At 35.1% G+C, this 20,240-nt stretch overlaps 3 protein-coding genes across 3 annotated transcripts; all 3 read left to right on the forward strand.

Moving 5' to 3' along the window:
• Positions 1 to 4,393: 4,393 nt before the first annotated feature.
• Positions 4,394 to 9,580, forward strand: LOC114746932 (uncharacterized). The gene is made up of 9 exons (XM_028935212.1): positions 4,394 to 4,520; positions 4,613 to 4,792; positions 4,892 to 5,002; positions 5,780 to 5,884; positions 7,005 to 7,085; positions 7,487 to 7,922; positions 8,019 to 8,450; positions 8,555 to 8,943; positions 9,096 to 9,580. Exons 1-9 carry the CDS (start codon positions 4,394 to 4,396, stop codon positions 9,578 to 9,580), a joined length of 2,346 nt encoding a protein of 781 aa, XP_028791045.1.
• A 204-nt stretch (positions 9,581 to 9,784) lies between these two features.
• LOC114746942 (uncharacterized) lies at positions 9,785 to 10,920 on the forward strand. The gene is made up of 2 exons (XM_028935222.1): positions 9,785 to 10,151; positions 10,388 to 10,920. Exons 1-2 carry the CDS (start codon positions 9,785 to 9,787, stop codon positions 10,918 to 10,920), a joined length of 900 nt encoding a protein of 299 aa, XP_028791055.1.
• A 12-nt stretch (positions 10,921 to 10,932) lies between these two features.
• On the forward strand, positions 10,933 to 12,048 carry LOC114746952 (ATP-dependent DNA helicase PIF1-like). Its single transcript, XM_028935232.1, has one exon. It carries the CDS (start codon positions 10,933 to 10,935, stop codon positions 12,046 to 12,048), a length of 1,116 nt encoding a protein of 371 aa, XP_028791065.1.
• Positions 12,049 to 20,240: the final 8,192 nt, after the last annotated feature.

Raw genomic sequence — 20,240 nt, forward strand, 5'->3', positions numbered from 1 at the left:
AATGCTTAATAGTAGATAATCTCATGCATATATGTAGCATTAGTCCCTACTTTTCTCCCTTATTTGTGGATCTACGCCTTAGTGCTTTTTTGATGGCCTCTACTGTAATAGGTATAACCTCTTGCTATCCGTGTAAGCAGCAAATCATCTCAGTAGGAGATTTGGTTCCATACATCTTTTTTTCTGATTACATATTCTGCAATAGAAGAAACACAAGCTCATGTACAACATGTTGCCATAAAATCATTTTATACAAAAAGCTCAGGTACACTAAAAATCAGACAAGAAATTAGAATTAGGAATTAAGAGTGTATTGCATAAATTCCACTCAGTCACCCAAACAAATTAGAAAAAACCTCACGTCTCAACAAAGGTCATCCGTACATATCTGACACATACATCCATAGGCTGCAATATTCAGCATGTAAATGTCAGTTCAGCCGAATTTTTATGATGGCTTATTTCTAGTCCATTTCAAACATAATAATTAAGTAGCCACTCTCAGTTGAGGACCTCAAATCTCAACTCGATGGAAGTTTAGCTTCCACTCTTGCCGATTTACAGCTTTCTTTCCCTTATAAAGTCAGATATGTGCTATTGGCTTCACACACTCCTGCATAAGCCTACTTTCTTTCATAAGTCAGCAACTTAAGTTATTCGTTGTGGTCCCAAAAATGGCTGCCAAGAAGTGCTCTCTTGCTGAAGGAAGTCAATGACTCAACTGACAGATGGAGAATTACAGTTCGTGTGATCAGGAGTTGGAATGTCTACAAGAAGGAGTCTCCTACTGAGGTTTTTTGTGTGTCCATGCTACTGATGGACGAAGAGGTTAGAATGCTTTATATCCCTTTACCTAAATAATTTTCCCTCTGTCAATATGCACACACTACTTACCTTATTTCCTTTTCTTGTGTTGGCAACAAATTGGGGACAAGAATCCAAGCTTCTATCATGAACAAAAACCTATTTGATCGTTTTAGTGCCATGGCAGTGGAAGGGATAACTTATTTTATGGCTAATTTCGTCGTCTCTCCAAATAATAAGGAGTACAGGGCAACAAACCATGCTTTCAAACTAACACTAGGTACTTACACATATGTGAAGGAAGTACTTGCCCAAATACCTGAATACTCTTATCATTTCTTCCCTATTCGTGACATAATTAAGATGAAGGAGAGCAACCATGTTGACTATCTTATTGGTAAGTGTAATATTAAGTTCAGGTTTTCCTCCTTTATGAGTTCGACTATTATTCCCCACTACTTAGTCATCCTGGTTTACTATTATATTCCTCTGTTAGATGTCATTGGATTCGTTGCATCAATTGGGCATCTAGAGGAGTACAAGTCTAACAATGAGATCAAGAACAAATTGCAATTGTTGCTGGTAGATGAGCTGTGAGTATCTTACATAAATGGTGTTTCATTTTTGGTAAACCTTGAGTAAACTTATCTGTAAATGATTATTTCTTTCAGTGGCAATACTGTGGGTTGCATTCTTTATGATGACTGTGCAACCAATGTCTGCATGATGGATATTAGCACCATGCAATCTCCTGTTGTGATGATTATGCAGCTTGGAAGGATTGGATTTGATGATGATGGTGATTCATCAGTACTCATTTTGGATATTCTTTTGTGTAGTTCGTCCTCAGTAACTGTTATGTTTTATACTTGCCATTTTCCTTCAGGTATGGCTGAGATTTGCAGCTCATACCATGCCACCCAGATTTCATGCAATCCAAAGTTTCCAGAAGTCAAGCATTTTATCGATAGGTATAGTGCATTGGCATGTCCCACACCAATGTTGACCATTCTCATATGTCATTTTATTCCCATAAACCATAACTTATTAATTATTGATCTGTATCATTGGAGCAGTGCTACCACATTACCCTCTCCTACTATCAGCACAATCTCTCATACTGCTACTACACAATCAAATGATCAGTCTGCAACTAGCCTGCTCCGTAACCATCCTTTGATTTTTGTTGCAGACATATGCAATCAGCCAGCTGTAAGTATTTTCAGACTTCATTATTTTTAGTAATTTCTTAACCTGTGATATGGTAGATTACTGGTTTGATCACTATAAATGTTTGATAGGATTCGTTCTTCCTCATAAAGTGCTTAGTAGTCAAAGTTGACACGAGGCATGGCTGGTGCTATGAAGGTTGCTCCAGGTGTGGCAGCAAACCAAGGAGTGTGAGTGGGAAAAAAACATGCATTAATTGCAAGAAAGGACATGTGACTTTTGAACCCAAGTACAACTTTAACTCACCTCATCTTCAGAAATCTTTTATGGGTGCGAGCTTCGCTTAATTAAGGTTAATAATGAGTACTATTTATAGGTTAAGGGTCCACTACACGGTTGAGGATTCATCTGGCAAGGCAACTGTAGTCTTCTTTGACAAACTTGCTTCTAATTTCTTCCAAAAGACTGCACTTGAGATGAATCACACTCTTATTAAGGTAATGGATTATTTCTGTTGATCATGTATAGTGTAGTCATGGCTTTGCGTCACTTAAAAATTAAAAATGTGTATTATGCTTCTTAAGGAGGAACGTGAATATGATTTTCCTGATGAGCTAGACCTAATGGTTGGAAAGACGGTGCTGTTAAAACTTAAGCTGAACAAGTATAACGTTGACTTCCCAAATTCTGGCATATCTGTTGCATCATTCACACAGTGCACTGATTTGATGGATGAATTCAATGAGGCAAGACACTATTATATTGAAGTTCCAATTTAAGGGCTTTGTTTGTTTTTCAACTTTCAATTTCAACTTACAGTTTTTTGGAAAAAAATGTTCCTGCCATGTACAGGTTAGCGATCAGAACACCCATGCTGAAGAAGAGGTACTTAGATATAAACATGTTGCTAAAGTTTTAATTCCCTAACATTTGGAGATAATGTGTTGTTTGTTTCCTCAATGTTTATAGGCCACTGACACAGTCATTCCTGAATCTGTCACTACTGACCCACTAGTATTGAATGAAGTTACTAATGTTGCCATCGACGAGAATGATGAAGACAGCCCCGGCATTGAGGAGATACCTCTGTCTAGGATAGCTGGCCCCTCAACTTACAGGCCAAAGAGGAAGGTAACTGGGAAGAGGATCATTGGAGTTAAGGAGAAATGGGTTCGTTCACCCAATGCCTCACCTATCAAGACATCGTCCAAGCCTTTAAAGAGCATCAAGCAAGAGAAGAACTGAAGAATTTTAGTGTTATTGCCATGTCTTGTCATTGTCATCTTTTGGATTAGTCCTTATGAGACCATGTCAGCTGGTTTCTGGTTTCTTCATTAGGAATGTAGGATCTTCTATATGGCTACGTAGTTGATTGTCTTTTAATTTATGCAATGTCTTTTTGTGTGTCACTTGGCTTCATGGACCTGGTGACTAAACGTATGTTATCTGTGTTATTTGAATGGCATGGCTATCTTAAGTATTAATATTGATGGTTCTATTTCAAACAAAATTCAACTGGGAATGATGCTGAGGCTTAAGCTTCAATTCTGGCTTTAATAAATACCTGTTATCAGTAGTTGGTAGTAATATGTTAAACTGAAATTCGATAATGACATATCACACATCACTTGGAGTTTAACATTTACTGTAGTTGGTGCAACAATTGACTCAGATGTGCCTAGAATAAATACAACCCCAACAATAAACAGTAATAATTAACAGAGTGGTATAAAATTGCGCCACTTGACACTTGCAATTCCTCCAATCTTGGCTGAGATTATTTTTGCCCCAAAATGAGGTTGTCCGTGTTGCATGGCCTGACATGCCTTTTTTTGTTCCCACAATTGAATAAAGCCCGATGGTTGTTTTTAATTGGCCATTCTCAAGCCCAAACCTTTAGGAATAAAAGATGCAAATGAGGTTGGCAGAGTTGCATGTGTGGATTTTGCTGCATTAGGTGTTTCTTGCAGACGTGTATTTTTTTGCTCATTTGTAGCTTTTTTTTATTGGTCATAGAATTAGCTAAAATGTAGTCAATGCTTTATATGAAATGGGCCCATGATTCTTCGAATTGATAACATATCAATGACCTTAAGTTACTATCTTAATGCAGCTCCTTAAATATTTATTACTTAAAGACATAGTTCAACCCACAAAAGTTGCTGGTTACTTTTTTTCCAGCTGTAAACATTGAGCAGTGCAATGATTTGACTGAATCCATTTATCAATGCCAATATAGCCTACACTGGTGCAGACTTATTTGCTCTACAAATAGTAGGGATTCATTGCTACCGATAGTTGGCTTGATTTTTATGATTTATTTTCTTTGTTCATTACGAATTGCATGAAGTCTTCTCTGTTAACCATTACTAAAAGTGCAGAGTAAAGTATATCCATAGCAAATCTAAATACTGCACACATGAAGAGGAAACCTTCATACATTCCACATGAGACTTTTACCTTTCTTGAGAACAGTCCACGACAAATCACCAGACCAAGAAATCATTCAGGGACCACATACGCAAATTTTCCAAAAAGGAATGCAGGTATGGTCAAAATGTCGTCTCGTGGTTATGTTCATGTACTGGGCATCCTTTGTAAATTTGTAGTGAATGATTGAATCATTGTGCTATTATAGATTGTCCAGTGTACTTAGGAAATGCTAATGGCAAACCAGAGATGTACACTCAGGAAAATGATGTTCTGCAAAGAAATACAAACCCATCGAATAGGTGCAAGCCAAGAAGACCTGCACTTAAGGACATTTCAAATGTTGCAACAAATTTGGAAACTGAATTCCAGAACTATACTAGGCCTGGTAAATCATTATCAAGTTCATAAGTTTTTTCTGCTACGATTATATCTCATGCATTCTTCTACTACTAAGGCTATCTAATTATGCTTCCTATTGTACCAGGAGAACTTGAGTTCAGGAACAGTGTAGTTAGGCGAAGAAGCAGTAGATTAGTAGCATTTGAGAATCTCAATCAACGTAATGAAGGCCTTGTACTAACAGAGGATACTGTAGGTAATAGATTATCAGCATTTTAAATATCTATCAGTGATTTCTAAATCAAAAATTATGACCATTACCATCCCTGATTTTCATTAACCTTAGGAGCTTCTGTGATATGTGTTGTCCATGCGGAAGTATAGCATTATGAAATATGCACCTATCAATTCTATCTATACAAGACTGCATATTAGATTGTTGTCTTTCTTAACAGTATTGTCACTATTACGTTACATGTTGAGCATACATGGCAAAGGTGGGAACTAAAACTGATTAATCCAAATCATGAAGAGATTTTGCATTAAGCTACAGGTTCCTAGCAGGTTCAGTTGACTTAATGGAAGGTAGCGAACAGGTTATATGAATGCATAGTTAACAGCGCACACAAGAAATAGTAATTCGAAACTATCATTTGGTTTATTTGGCCAATATATCATATCCTTATCATTTGTAAATTTGCAAAATTAATAATCCAGTGCATCACTGTGAAGAACAGATAATTATCCAGAATGGTTATCGATTCATTAGAAATTGCAGTATCGCAGAAAATGTCAAATCCTTCTTTCCAGTAGACATTACATCTGTGTTTAATATAGTATGCACCCTCTATCTATCCTTTCGTTCTAACAATTCAAATCATTGATTGTCGCCAGATATCAATTATCTTACTTCACACATACCAGAACAAATGGATGGCATGATTCCATCATGTTCAACCACAGGTTTGATTAGTTTTATTCCCCTTTTGGTTAGACATCACTTGATTATATTGGTTATTGGTTATCTCTGCAGATGTTGTTGCAGAAAATGCTGAGGCACGGTATAGGAATCTAAGCTTTTGTTTTGACGGACCTTGTGACACTGGCAGTGAAGTTAGTATAGATGAGTATGATAATGGTGAGGGTTAATAACATATTATCAATATTAAATTTGGAAATTCAGTAATCTTATTTTTCCCCTTCTCCTGAACAGTATTACTCCAAGAATAATGGGCAGAAAAAGTTTTGTTTGACATATATGCTGCGAGTTAAATAGGAACTCCTTTATGTTATTATTGAATGAAGTAAAAATATCATCCAATCAATGTTGCACTGGGACACTAAGTATGATACATGTTGGTATAAATCAACACACATGCTTTTCAGGTGACCAAACTTCAAATACTTTTACATTTATTGAACCTGACCATACATCTATGAAGGCGCACAGTGCTAAAGCTACACATAGCCAAGGTTAGACATGCTGAATTCTTTCCTAAATATTGTTTTCTGCATAGTAGCATAATACAATCGTAGGTGATCAACCTCTGAAACAATCATTGGAATGAGAAATCCTCCAATTATTGAGTTCTTATTCATGTTTTCCCATTTACATGTTTCTTCCACAAGTCACAGCATTGATGAAGTTGACTTAGAAAGCTGTCAACTAATTAGATAAATGATCTTGCTGCACATAGACATGAGTTCAATAAAAACTCCCTTATTTTATTATTGAATTAAGTATAAATATCATCCACTCAATGTTGCACTTGCACACTAGGTATAATACATGTTGGTATAAATTAACATATGTGCTTTTCAAGTGATCAAACTTCAAATGCCTTAACATTCATTGAACCTGACCATACATCTGTGAAGGCGCACAATGGTCAAGCCACACATAGCCAAGGTTAGACATGCTGAATTCTTTCTAATATATTGTGTTTTACATAGTAGCATAATATAATCATAGCTGATCAACCTCTGAAACAATCATTGGAATCAGAAATCTTCCAATTATTGAGTTCTTATTCATATTTTCCCATTTGCATGTTTCTTCCACAAGTCACAGCATTGATGAAGTTGACTTAGAAAGCTATCAACTAATCAGATAAATGATCTTGCTGTACATGGACATGAGTTCAATAAAAACTCCCTTATCTTATTATTGAATTAAGTATAAATATCATCCACTCAACGTTGCACTTGCACACTAGGTATAATACATGTTGGTATAAATTAACATATGTGCTTTTCAGGTGATCAAACTTCAAATACCTTAACATTCATTGAACCTGACCATACATCTATGAAGGCGCACAATGGTAAAGCCACACAAGGTTAGACATGCTGAATTCTTTCTGATATATTGTCTTTTACATAGTAGCATAATATAATCATAGCTGATCAACCTGTGAAACAATTATTGGAATGAGAAATTCTCCAATTATTGAGTTCTTATTCAAATTTTCCCATTTACATGTTCCTTACGCAAGTCACAGCATTGATGAAGTAGACTTAGAAAGATGTGAACTAATCAGATAAATGATCTTCCTGCACATGATCATGAAAGGTCATACTTGGCCCTCTTTAGGAAACAAGTAATTGCCAGAAATTGAGTTGAGAAGGATATGAAATTCTGAAATGTATGCGGTGTCATATATTATACCTGATTTTTTTTCTCCTTCGCATCAGTGCATGGGTTCAATTTCTGTTCATTAAGGATATGCGGTTGTTGTAGTTGCAGGATACGTTGATATAGGGGATCCTACATTTAAATGCCAAAGATGTGGTGCACTAATGTGGTTCAATGAGAAAGTTGGATCAAACAAGTATGCTAGAAACCCATCATTCTCAATGTACTGTCTTAAAGGAAAAGTTCAGCTTCCTCCTCTAGATCAGTTTGTAAGATTATTTTTTGACAAGAAGACACCATCTTCAAGAAACTTCCTCACAAATATAAGAACTTATAACAATATGTTCTCCTTTACTTCTATGGGTGGTAAAATTGATTACTCAAAGAACTCTGGTGGTGGTCCCTATTCATTTGTTTTGTCTGGCATTAACTACCATAGGATTGGAAGTTTATTACCTCCTAAAGGATCAAAGCCTGTTTACTCCCAACTGTACATATATGATACTGACAATGAAGTATGCAACTGTATATCTGCTGTAAGGTAATTTTTTGGTTAAGAAGGTTACTTCTTGCTGATTTGCATTTTTTCTTTAGTATCATTAGTTATATTAACAGATAATTCAATCTGTTCATGCAGCAAGCATATGAAAGAATCAGCCATTGATAATAATATTGTTGATCATATCAAGAAAACCCTTGATGATGCCAACCCTTTTGTAAAACAATATCGAGCAGCATCATCAATGATCAAGAATGACCAAAACACTGATGTGAAAATTTGTTTGATCAGTACAAGAAGGAAGGATGGGCGGAATTACAATTTGCCGTCTACTTCAGAGGTTGCTGCTTTAATTGTTGGTGACATTGATATGAATTTCGGTAGAAGAGATGTTATAGTTCACAAGTTGTCAGGCTTGCCACAACATATTGATGAATTGCATCCTTCCTATCTTCCACTCCAATACCCAATATTGTTTCCTAGAGGTGAGGATGGTTATCGTGACAATATAGAACATCGTGAAGAGACTCTTTCTAATACTAAGAAGAAAAAGCGGGTTAGTATTAGAGAGTATTTTGCATATAGGTTGATGATGAGGGAAAATGAGATGTCAACCATACTTCATGCAGAGAAGTTATTCCAGTAATTCATAGTTGATGGTTATACCATGATAGAAGCTCAAAGTTATTATGGGTCAGAACGCACCAGAAGGAACTTAGGGCAGATTTGTATCAGGGATTGACAGATGCGCTATTAACTGGAGAAAGAAGTGCATCGTCCACAGGGAAGCGTATAATTCTTCCATCTTCCTTCACTGGAGGGGCACGTTATATGGTTGGCAACTATAAAGATGCAATGGCTATTTGTAGATGGGCAGGTTACCCGAGTATTTTCATTACATTTACATGTAATCCAGCTTGGCAAGAGGTCACACGATTGATGGAAAATGAATCATTATCTAGTGCTAACAGGCCGGAGATATTGTGTAGGGTTTTCCATATAAAGCTTAAGGCTCTTATGGATACAATCAAGAAGAAGAAGATATTTGGTACTGTTATTGCAGGTGAGTCAAATTTTTGTTCTCTTCTTATGATAATGTCAAGATACTTTAATGATCTATTACTTATTGCTTACTCATTTATTATTCATGCAGACGTTCATACGATTGAATTCCAAAAAGAGGACTTCCACATGCACACATTTTGTTGTTCCTAGATCAACGTGATCAACCTAAATATCCGGAGGATGTGGATAGGGTAATCTCTGCAGAAATACCTAACTTGGATGAAGAACCACAGTTGTATGACTTAGTTAAGAGGTTCATGATACATGGCCCATGTGGTCGTTCAAACCCTAAGTCCCCTTGCATGAAGGATAATAAGTGCAGCAAGTATTTCCCCAAGAACTTTGTAGAACAAACTATTGTTGATGATGATGGATATCCTACATATAGGAGGAGAGATGATGGGAGGACAATTGAAGTCAAAGGCATTCCTCTGGATAACCGGTTTATTGTGCCTTATAACCCCACATTGTTATCTATGTTTGAAGCTCATATTAATGTTGAGAAGTGTAACCAGTCATCTTCAATCAAGTACTTATTCAAGTATATTAGTAAGGGAAATGATAGAGTTGTGGCATCTATTTATGAGAGCGCTGGGGACGGATCTTCAGGCCGGCCGATTGATGAGATTCAATAGTATTACAACTTTAGGTATATCTCAGCTTGTGAGGCAGCTTGGCGCATATTTGCCTTTGATATACACCACAGGTATCCGGCTATTGAAAGGTTAAGCTTCCATTTACCTAACCAACAATGTGTTGTTTATTCTAATGCTGATGATATTGAGGACCTACTTAATAAGCGCCGTGTCTGTGAGTCAATGTTCCTTACTTGGATGAAAATGAATCATGATAATGATTTAGCTAAAACTCTTACTTATTCTGAGTTTCCACAATATTTTGTCTACCAAAGAAGCAAACGATGTTGGAAAATTAGACAGAAGGGATTTGCCATAGGAAGGATTACTCATGTGTCTCCTTCATCTGGTGAACTTTACTATCTACGAATCCTCTTAACTAAGGTTAGAGGTCCTTCATCATTTGAAAAGATTAGAACAGTGGATGGTGTTGTGCATTCCACTTTTAGAGCTACGTGCTTTGCTCTTGGATTATTACACGATGATAGTGAATACATAAATGCCATTAAGGAGGCGTCAGTTTGGGCATCTGGGAGATCATTACGAAAGATGTTTGTTAGCATGCTTCTTTGTTCGTCACTAAGCCGTCCTAATTTTGTTTGGAACCAAACTTCAAAAATATTGTCTGAAGATTTATTATACATACCACACAGAGATCCTTTATCATCAAGTAAGACCTATATTCATCTCAATAATACTTGCCATATTTTCATAAAATTAGTAGGCATGAATGATTTGTTTTTGTACTAATTGTCCTTCCTTTCAATTTACATATTCTTACTTATCACTTTAGTGATATTTATGCAGGGGTACATATATCTATAAGTGAGAAGGAAGAAGCTGCCTTGAAAGAAATCGAATCATTGTTGCAAGAGAATGGGAAGACCTTGAATGACTTTCCTATGCTTCCAAAACCAGCATCATTTAGTCCACTTGATATCAGCAATCATCTCATTTTGCAAGAGCTTGGTTATGACCGAACATCCATGAAAGAAGAATCGAACACTTTGATCAACTCATTAAATTCAGAGCAGAAACATATTTTTGACTCTATCATATCCTCTTTGAATTCAAATGTTGGTTCATTCTTCTTTGTCTATGGTTATGGCGGAACAGGGAAGACATTTCTGTGGAATGCTTTGGCCTCTACTCTTCGAGCTAGAGGCGATATTGTTATTACTATTGCCTCTAGTGGCATCGCTGCCACATTATTACCATTTGGAAGGACGACACATTCCAGGTTTGCGATCCCTATACAAGTTAATGAAGACTCTGTTTGCAATATCACACAAAATTCTGCCTTAGCTAATTTGATTGTACAGACAAAGTTAATTATATAGGATGAGGCTCCCATGGTGCAACGTTATTGCATCGAAGCATTTGATCGTACATTGAGAGATATTATGCATGCTAATTTCCCATTCGGTGGGAAGTCAATTGTGATGGGTGGTGACTTCCGTCAAATACTCCCTGTCATACCTAAAGGTTCCAGAGCTGACATAGTAAATGCATGCGTGACTTCTTCATATCTTTGGGACTATTGCACCATTTTTACGTTGACGAAAAACATGCGCTTATCATCTGTTTCTTCCATTGAAGAACAAAAGGACTTGCAAAATTTCTCAAAGTGGCTTTTAGATGTAGGAGATGGTAATCTTGGTATGCCTCACGATGGCATAGCTGAAATTGAAATCCCTGATGATCTTTTAATCACTAATTATGATGATCCTGTTAGTGCCATTGTATCTGCCACTTACCCTGATCTTTTGCAGAATTTATCAAGTTTTGATTATTTCAATGACAGGGCTATCCTTGCACCCACAATTGAGGTTGTAAACCAAGTAAATGATTATATGTGTTCTCTTTTGCCTGGCGAACATGTTGAGTACTTGAGTTGTGATTCTGTTTGCAAATCATTCAACGATAATGATTGCTTTGAAGATTTGTACACGATTGACTTCTTAAACACTATCAATAGTTCTGGCATGCCATTGCATAAATTGTCCTTGAAAGTAGGAACACCGGTGATGCTGCTTAGAAACATTGACCAAGCATCAGGGCTGTGTAATGGAACTAGGTTGCGTGTAACAAAACTTGGCAAGACTGTCATTGAAGCAGTAACATTGAATGGTTCTAAACCCAACCAGAAAGTGTTGATCCATCGCATGGACATGAATCCCTCTGAAAGTCATTTGCCTTTTCGAATGACAAGGAGACAGTTCCCAATCACTTTGTCATTTGCAATGACAATAAATAAGAGTCAAGGGCAATCGTTACGTTATGTGGGATTATATCTACCGAAACTTGTATTCTCACATGGTCAGTTATACGTTGCCCTATCCAGGGTTAGGAGCATGGGTGGTCTGAAGATTCTTGTACACAATGATGTTTCTAGTGCGAGTAACTTCACTACGAATGTAGTCTTCAGGGAGGTTTTTCAAAATGTGGATCCAAGCATGCAGATTTAAAATTAATTGAGGTGGCAATCTTATTTGTGGTTCATATTCATGCTGAATTCATCATCATTTGTAAACGGTATATTTTTATTGTACATGCTTTAGCTGTCTCCTTACATGTACCGTCCATGATTGAACTCTGTTTTTCATTGTTATTGTAGCCACTACCAGCATCTCTTTGTCAACTAGCTACTTTGTGTTCATGCATTGCTGTCATAAAAATGTCCGGTAGTGACTATTTCACGTTATGCACTTTGGTAGAATTCATTTTGTTGCCAGGTTATGTCTTAGTTGCTTCTTCTAGGGAAAGAAGGATTGATTAATTTTTTTAAAACTAATAATGTTGTTTAACTTGGCAATTGCTATTGATGAATACTGTAATACAATGATATTGCGTCTTGGATTATTTATTATGGTTTGAGTGAATGGGAAGTGTTAAATGAAATATAATTCTTTTTGTGGCTACTATTTATGAGTTGAAGTTTGTATCAGGTTTGATGAAAGGGAGGAAACCGGTTCTTCAATTGGCAAGCTTGGATTCATATGTTTTTGCCAAGAATTTTGGAATGATTTGTTTAAGTGTCATTCTCTAAGCATTGGTTGTAATGGTCTTGTTAAGAGTTAAGAGGTAGAGATTTTAATGTGTTTTGAGAATTTATTTAATTGAAGTTAATTAGTCCCGCGCAATGCGCGGGGGAGAGATGCTAGTTACTTTAATACCTGTTGTATAAAAGGAGCTAAGCTGATCTCATGTTCTAACCGGCTCCTCTCACAAGTCACTGTTCATATGAACAGTACGGCTCCCATCACAAAATGAGGGATTGCATGTTGGGCTTTGTGCATGCTCTTGACATCCTCGGCTGGAAATCAGGGAGAATGGTAATGGAAGATTCAAATTTCAAATTTTGGAATTCCCTCCACCCTCATTTTTTCACCATCCCTTCCGTCCTTCCTTTCCTGTCTACCATTTTTCTTTTTCCTTGCCCCAAGCATTCCTCCTATTTCTCTTTGTTTTTCTGTTTTCGCATCTCTATTAAGCTGACTGTCGGTCATGAGTTTTTTATTTTTTCTGATCAATCTCACCTCCAATATCATTGCTGGTGGTTTAAAGGTAAGATTTCTTCGTGTTCCTCTTCGTTTTTCTCATGCTTTTTTCCCCAATTTTATTCATCACTTAATCTATTTTATACTTCATTATTGTCTCTTTTTTTTTTTTTTGACTTTTGGGACATTCAAGTCATCCATTTGAACAGATCAAATACAAACAGCAAGTCACAGGAGAGGTCACTGGCAAACAGTATCCTCGATCATTCTTTGTTCTCTACTCTTTCTCTTTCTTTCTCTTCCAAAGGCATGGAGTATCAGAGGTTTGGCTGTATTTAATGGAATGGTCTGTCAGACACACAACATTTGATTCTTGAGGACAAATGCTAATCCATTATCAGTTCATATTTTGTAGGTGTTTTGTTTATATTGTTGTGAAATGCTAATTTATTTTCTCAAGAGTTCTTCTCACTAATATATTTACTCTTTATTCATCGACAGGTTTAGCGGGTCCTCTTCTTTGAAGCAGCATAGTGTGCAGTCAACTCATTCAGAGAGTCCTATTGGCTATGATTTAAGATTCTTATTTATCTGTTTCTTTTTTAATTTTTCTTCCACAATCGCTTGGTTTTTCATTTACAGGTGAAATGATAGAGTTTGTCATCTAAAGCCTGAGAGAAGAATTTGAGTAGGAGTACGCGTGGGTACCTTCTCTTTACATGTTATTTCTTTTTTAACTTAAACGTGCGTATTGCTCTGGATGCGTACGTTTTTTTGTTGTTCTTTCTAATGTTGTGAAATTTTTTCTATGTTCTGGATGTGAAAGTCACTCTTTACTCTGCAAGAGCAATAGGGTGATCAGCTATGGTCATTGGATTAGGTGAAACAATGCTGACTGTGGTTGTTGTTGCTACCAAAGTGTACTTTGAGCAATGGTTTGATTTTGAATATGGGAACTGAAAGATTCCGTCCAAGTTTCAACTTTGATTTTTGCTCCTTCATAATAGTTTAACCTTGATAATAGTGGTTGCACTTTCACGCTTGTATATGCAGATCACCTTTTACCGCTTGCATGATGTGCTCAAAGTTTTGTTTAAATGACCGTATATATGGTTACTTTTTGGATTCTTTTAGTTGGTTATTATTTTTCTGTTTCATTCAGATTTATATTTGTATATTATGAAATCAAGATTATATTTTTTGGTGATTTATTCTTGGTTACGTGTGCGGTAGTTGGTAATTTTTAGCTTTCTAACCCCACTTTAAGAAAATATTAGCTACCATGCACGTATTCTGCAGCTTTTTTCACACTGTTGGTGCACTTGTTATCATACAGTTGGTTCACAGAAAGAAATTAACTTAAACATGTTAAGTGATATGATTTGCATAAAAGCGGAGGCAGGAGCAGCTTTTGAAAAAATGTAACCTGTCATTCATAAGCCAAAAGAACCAGTACATAACCCCACTTTAAGAAAATTTTAGCTACCACGCATGCATTCTGCAGCTTTTCACACTGTTGGTGCACTTGTTATCATACAGTTGGTTCACAGAAAGAAATTTCACTCAACATGTTAAGTGATATGATTTGCATAGAAGCGGAGGCAGGAGCAGCTTTTAAAAAAATGTGACCTGTCATTCATAAGGGAAAAGAACCAGCACATAACTTTTATCACCTAGGATGGTAGCTGAACATGTATCCTGTTTTCCGGCATCTTGAAGTATTGTAAACTTGAACTGTGATATGGTTTGCAGATTGGCCGTATTTCCAGTCCATTTTTTCTTGCTAAAATTGTTGGATTATTTGTTGTATTGATTTCTAAAACTAACATTTTCCAGTTCCTAACTTTTTTAATTATAGAGATAGCTGTCAGATTGTAGATTTTTTTGCAGAACATCCTTATTATTGGTTGGGAATTCAACTGTTACAACAGACCAATTCCATGATTGCATGTTATTCACACATACTTTTTCGGTTTCAGTTTCTTTAAGGTTCAGCTAATCTGTAATCATGCCTTCTTTTGAGATGAAATGTTTATCAGGAGTCCCCCGGGTGAACAGTAAAATGATTTTCGTCTATTACTGGTCACAAGTCATAAGGAGGTCACAAATTTCAGTCGGTTATCAAGCTTCCACATATCCCGTTTTTAGTTTCTGCATGTTGCTTTTACTGTCCGAAATATGCATAAGACGCACTTAATGCGCAGCAACCAACTTAGAATTTCATGAATATGCTGTCTGACATTGTTTAAAAATATATCAAATATTAATCTAACTCTTTTACTCTATGAACGTAGGTAGTAAAACGTGTACTTGCACAAAATTATTATTTCAATGAAGAGAAAATTGTGAAGCTAGTAGCAAAGAATAATGAATGCGGGAATTCTATATCATCTTAACCGGAGTTATCATTTGGTGGAACGTCTATTTAAAAAATAAATATCTTTTAATTCCATTTATCAATAATCTTATATTTTAATAAGATGTCATCTTAGAAAACATTTCAAAAGAAACTGTGCCAGTTATTACGAGTTATGTTTTTCTTTTGGTAGAAGATCACTCTTATTTGCAATGATTATTAACAAATAACAAAAGTCAAGAGTAATTATTACTTCATGTGAGTTTATATCTATTAAAATATGTTTTTGCAAATGACTAATTATATATTTCTATTTTGAGGATGAAAAGTATTGAAGGATTGAAGATCTATTTTCATGATGATGAGAATGGATATATGTAAGAAAAACTACAATTTTATTTATAGAGATGTGTTTCAAAATTGGCACACATCAAGTTAATTGAGAATACTGCATTTAAAACACAAGTCGCTATATTTAGAGCAACTAATATTGTGTATAAAAAGGTCTTTCAAAATTTGCATACATGAGTTTGTTCTTTTGTTTAATCTATGTGATTCTTATATGCACTACTTTTTATAATCTTTTCTTTTCTTTTATGTTCTATTGAATCGAATCATTTCTTGTTGGTGAAAATTGAAAAATTGTAAAGGAGAATTGCTATAAAGTTTTAATTAACATAATTATTAAGAAGTTTTAACAACAATAGAATATCTTATAATAACAAATTTTAGAACAGTGCATAACAATTTCTTATTTGTTTTAAAACCTTTTTGTAGTTTTCTTTTTTGGGTTCTTGGTAATTCTCTCAAGTTATTATAACAATGTTGTTGATTGATATTTGATGCTTTAATCTAAGTCACTATAATGTATGCATCCCGCGCAATGTGCAGGAGAGTAAATGCTAGTTTCAAGATATACGAAATGGCTAGAACAACTGAGAGAATAACAAGTCATTGCCCTCACTAATGCTGAAACATAACAATATGCCACGTTGATTACTATTATTATTTAAATATTAATTTTTAAGGGTTATATGTATCAATATTTTTATATATTTTATTAAATTATATTATTTTAAACATGATCGTTTTGGTCCTTAATTCAACTACAATTAGACTACTAACCCTTAAATTATTGTGTATTGATCCATCCACTGTTCAACGACCGATCTAATTTTTAATATCTTATTTACTTTTTAGTACTATTACTGTCATTTGGTAGCCAAGCTAGACCATGTCGAATTACTCAAAAATTTCATAATTATAAAAATAAAAGAATTAAATTTAAATAAATTTGCCGAAATATGCGGGGTTCTAAGACTAGACTTTTCTTGAGTCCATAAAAAAGGTTACTTTTATATATTGCCCTCAGTCCTAATTATAAGAGCTAGTTAATTAATTTAGGAAGATTAAAAAAATAAATTAAATTAGTTATTTGTAATAAATAAGTATTATTTTTCCTAAAATATCCTTGCTAAGTAAGTGTATTAGCTAAAATTACCATTATTAGAAGGACTGTCTTTAAAAAAAATAAATAAATATTAGAGACAGTGGATTTGGGTCATATATTTATAATCAAAATAAAAATTAAATAAGGTCTTATATTAAAGACCAAAAGTTGTATTTACTTTTGTTTTTGTTTTAAGGTCCGTTTCGAGGGAAGTTTCCCTACCATTTATAGACATGTGATTTTCTTTTTCTTTGTGTTTAACATCCTGACGTAATGCTTCTTTTCTTATATGTTAATCTTATGTTTAACATCCTGACTTGGGCTTAAATAGTTATATCTTATGTTGTCTTAAAGATGATATTTTTTCTACCAAATTGTTTTAAAGATTAGATTGCTTTTGAATATTCTCAAAGAAATTTTTTTACTAAAATATTATATGAGGGTCAAAATATTAAGATAGACTGATTTAAGTAGTACCGAAAAGAGGGATATGTGCATGCGTGTATCTAGAAGAAGAAAATTACTATCGATCTTCATGCCTATTTATAAAACATTTTGAAGTTGGCTTTCATATGTGTTTTATGTATATTTATAATTATAATGCAAAGAGCATATCGAAAAGAGGAAAAGAAATTAAAGGAACAAAAGAGAGACTACTAATTAACATAAAATATTTATATTTGATTTTCCCACATTCTCTAAAGGAATCCTTTTTTCTTTGTCAATATCTCATCCACTTTTTCTGAAGATCCTTTAAGTACATTTGTTAACATATTGGCTTTTGCTGAAGGTGATTTTAACTAATTATAAACATCTGAAATTCGTAAATGCAAATAAAAAACGACATGCTTAGCTCACTCCTCACCTAAATGGAGAGATCCTTTAAATGAAAACCAGGATTTTTTTTTTATTGCAAGGGAATAAATTAATCACAAAAAAGCTATAAGTGGCTGATATTTTCTCTTTGATAAAAATTAAACAAATATATAATTTTATATTTATAAAGATATTATCAAGCCCAAAACAACAACAAAAACCTAAATCACAGGGCTTAAATCCCGAAGACTTTTTTTTCACTAAAGTCGACAAGAATCCATAATAAAAGGGGAAAATGACAAAAAAAAAAGTCAAAAATTTGTTCTCATTTGCAAATTTGTTCCTGCCAATATCAAATAAAGTGTTGTTAATTACTAAACCTAATTTAGAATTTAGCAATTTTCAGCTTTTTTTGTTGTTGTCATTCTCCCTAATAAAAGATTTTGATATATCCTCATTTGCCAGTGTATCAGCGAGTTGGTTTTGCTATCTTGAAATAACTTGCAACCTCAGCTCCCAAGAGTATCTCATAAAGGTTTGAATCTGAATGGAGCTTAAACTAGCTCCTCTATTACCTTTGATTATCTTGTATCATATCCAAACGTTTTTTAGCACCAGATTCCAGTATAACTCTCTTGAATCCTAGATCCAAGCAATATTCAAGCCTTCAAATATTGCCCATTCTCTGCTTCAAGAGCATTGCAAGTACCAATAAAATGAGTGAAGCCAACAATCCAATTACCAGCCGTGTAATGTTGAATCACTCCTTCACATCCAGCTTTGTTGTTTGATGAGCTCATAGCACTGGCTACATTTAATTTAATCCACCCCACTTTGCAGGTAATTGCCAAACTCATCGTTCTGGAGTGACAAAACTATTAGAAGCGGTTTCCTCCTGCACCTGAACATATTTCTTCCAATCCTGCATCATAACTGTAGCAGGCGCCGAAGGTGGTTTTTAATATTCTCATATTGAAGATAATCCTGTTCCAAAGGTTTTAAGTAATCAGCATCAAGCAAATTATTATTATTTCTCCATTTCCAAAGGCTTCAAATAGCTACTCCCCAAATTTGATTTCAAAAAAAAGCCGCACATTTACAGATTAAAGAAGCCCAACATTGGGAGGCCCACTGCGCGAGAAACAAAAGACGAAACAGAAAACGTAAAACCACAACTCAATAAACATTCATAAAAGTTGACCCAAATGGCTGAGTGAAGATCCAGTAGGCCAAGCCCAAGCCACGAAGACAATTCTGTAGCTCCAATAACCAAAAGATAGCACGAACAAGCATGCAAGAGGAACGCCGCAATGGTTCATCATAAGAAACCAACGACCCACGACGTAGATGACCCTCAGGTTATTGGAAACATCTTTGGCCACCAAAAGTATAGAAAGTCTGCAGTAATGAGCTTGAATGTTAGAGATATTAATCAAGAATTAATCACACAATTGGCTAAGATCTTGTTGTGTTAGTGGCCTATACAAAGAATCCATAATCACGGGTTTTAGGCGTGATGGGATGCGTGAAGAGAGGGTAACTTGAGTCTCTCTCTAGAAAGCTAGCTGATGTGTTAGTCGCCTGTGTATATGTCCTGTTTCTGACCAGCTTTTTTGGTAGGAAGCTGGTTGCTCAGGTGAACTCCGATGTCCATCCATTACTGTCAGTGAAAAAAACAACTAAGCAAGATCTCCACGTCTTTGCACACATCTTGAGATCTGGATATGCATTATAAAGGGAATAAATGAAGGAGCAGGTCAGCAGAATAATAATATAGAAACGTGAACGATGATATAACTGAATATTAACTTCTAAGTGTATTATTGCAGCAGGAACCCTTTGCATCTATATGTATATATATAGCAACGTTAGTATCATGACTTGGTGAACCCATAGTCTGACAAAAATGCATCATGACCTTACATCAGCGTTTCACAATAAGATGGAAGAAGTGATGAATGCATGATACAGTGAGCGCCTGCATGTCGTGGCAGTGTAATCACCATATTATTGGATTCTTGCATTGTTGGACTTATCGAAAAACATCTCTCCCAAATAAATGGGCTCCCACTCATTAAGCTCTCTTATCAAATACTAACTAATTTAAAGAATCGAGTTAGATAACATACGAGTGTTTTCTCTGGACCCTGTTATCAAGTATTTGAGTAACAAGCTAATCAGAATCAAGCTTTGTATTTGGGTGGCAAGCTCTCCCAACAAATTTCGACGTAGCTGCATACCTAGGGCGACCATAAGAACACTAATTAAGCTAGATAAACCTTTACCAGTTTGACCAAATGCTTGTTAGTCTAATTTCTAGCTAGCTTTTATATTGATGAGTGGAAGTAGTAATTCAATATTTCCTTCATAGTCTTATTATTGGGTCTCTAATACTTTATGATAGGTCTTTTTGAAATGCTGGACTTCTATCCTCAAATATATATATATATATATATATTTTGTATTTCTTTATTTTTATATTTTTTACTTTAAAATTTTTGAATATTGGGATGTTTAGATTCATTATAGACTTATACT

This window comes from Neltuma alba, unplaced genomic scaffold (genome assembly GCF_004799145.2).
Source record: "Neltuma alba isolate B1F8T4 unplaced genomic scaffold, ASM479914v2 tig00000857_pilon, whole genome shotgun sequence".
Taxonomy (NCBI): Eukaryota; Viridiplantae; Streptophyta; class Magnoliopsida; order Fabales; family Fabaceae; genus Neltuma; species Neltuma alba.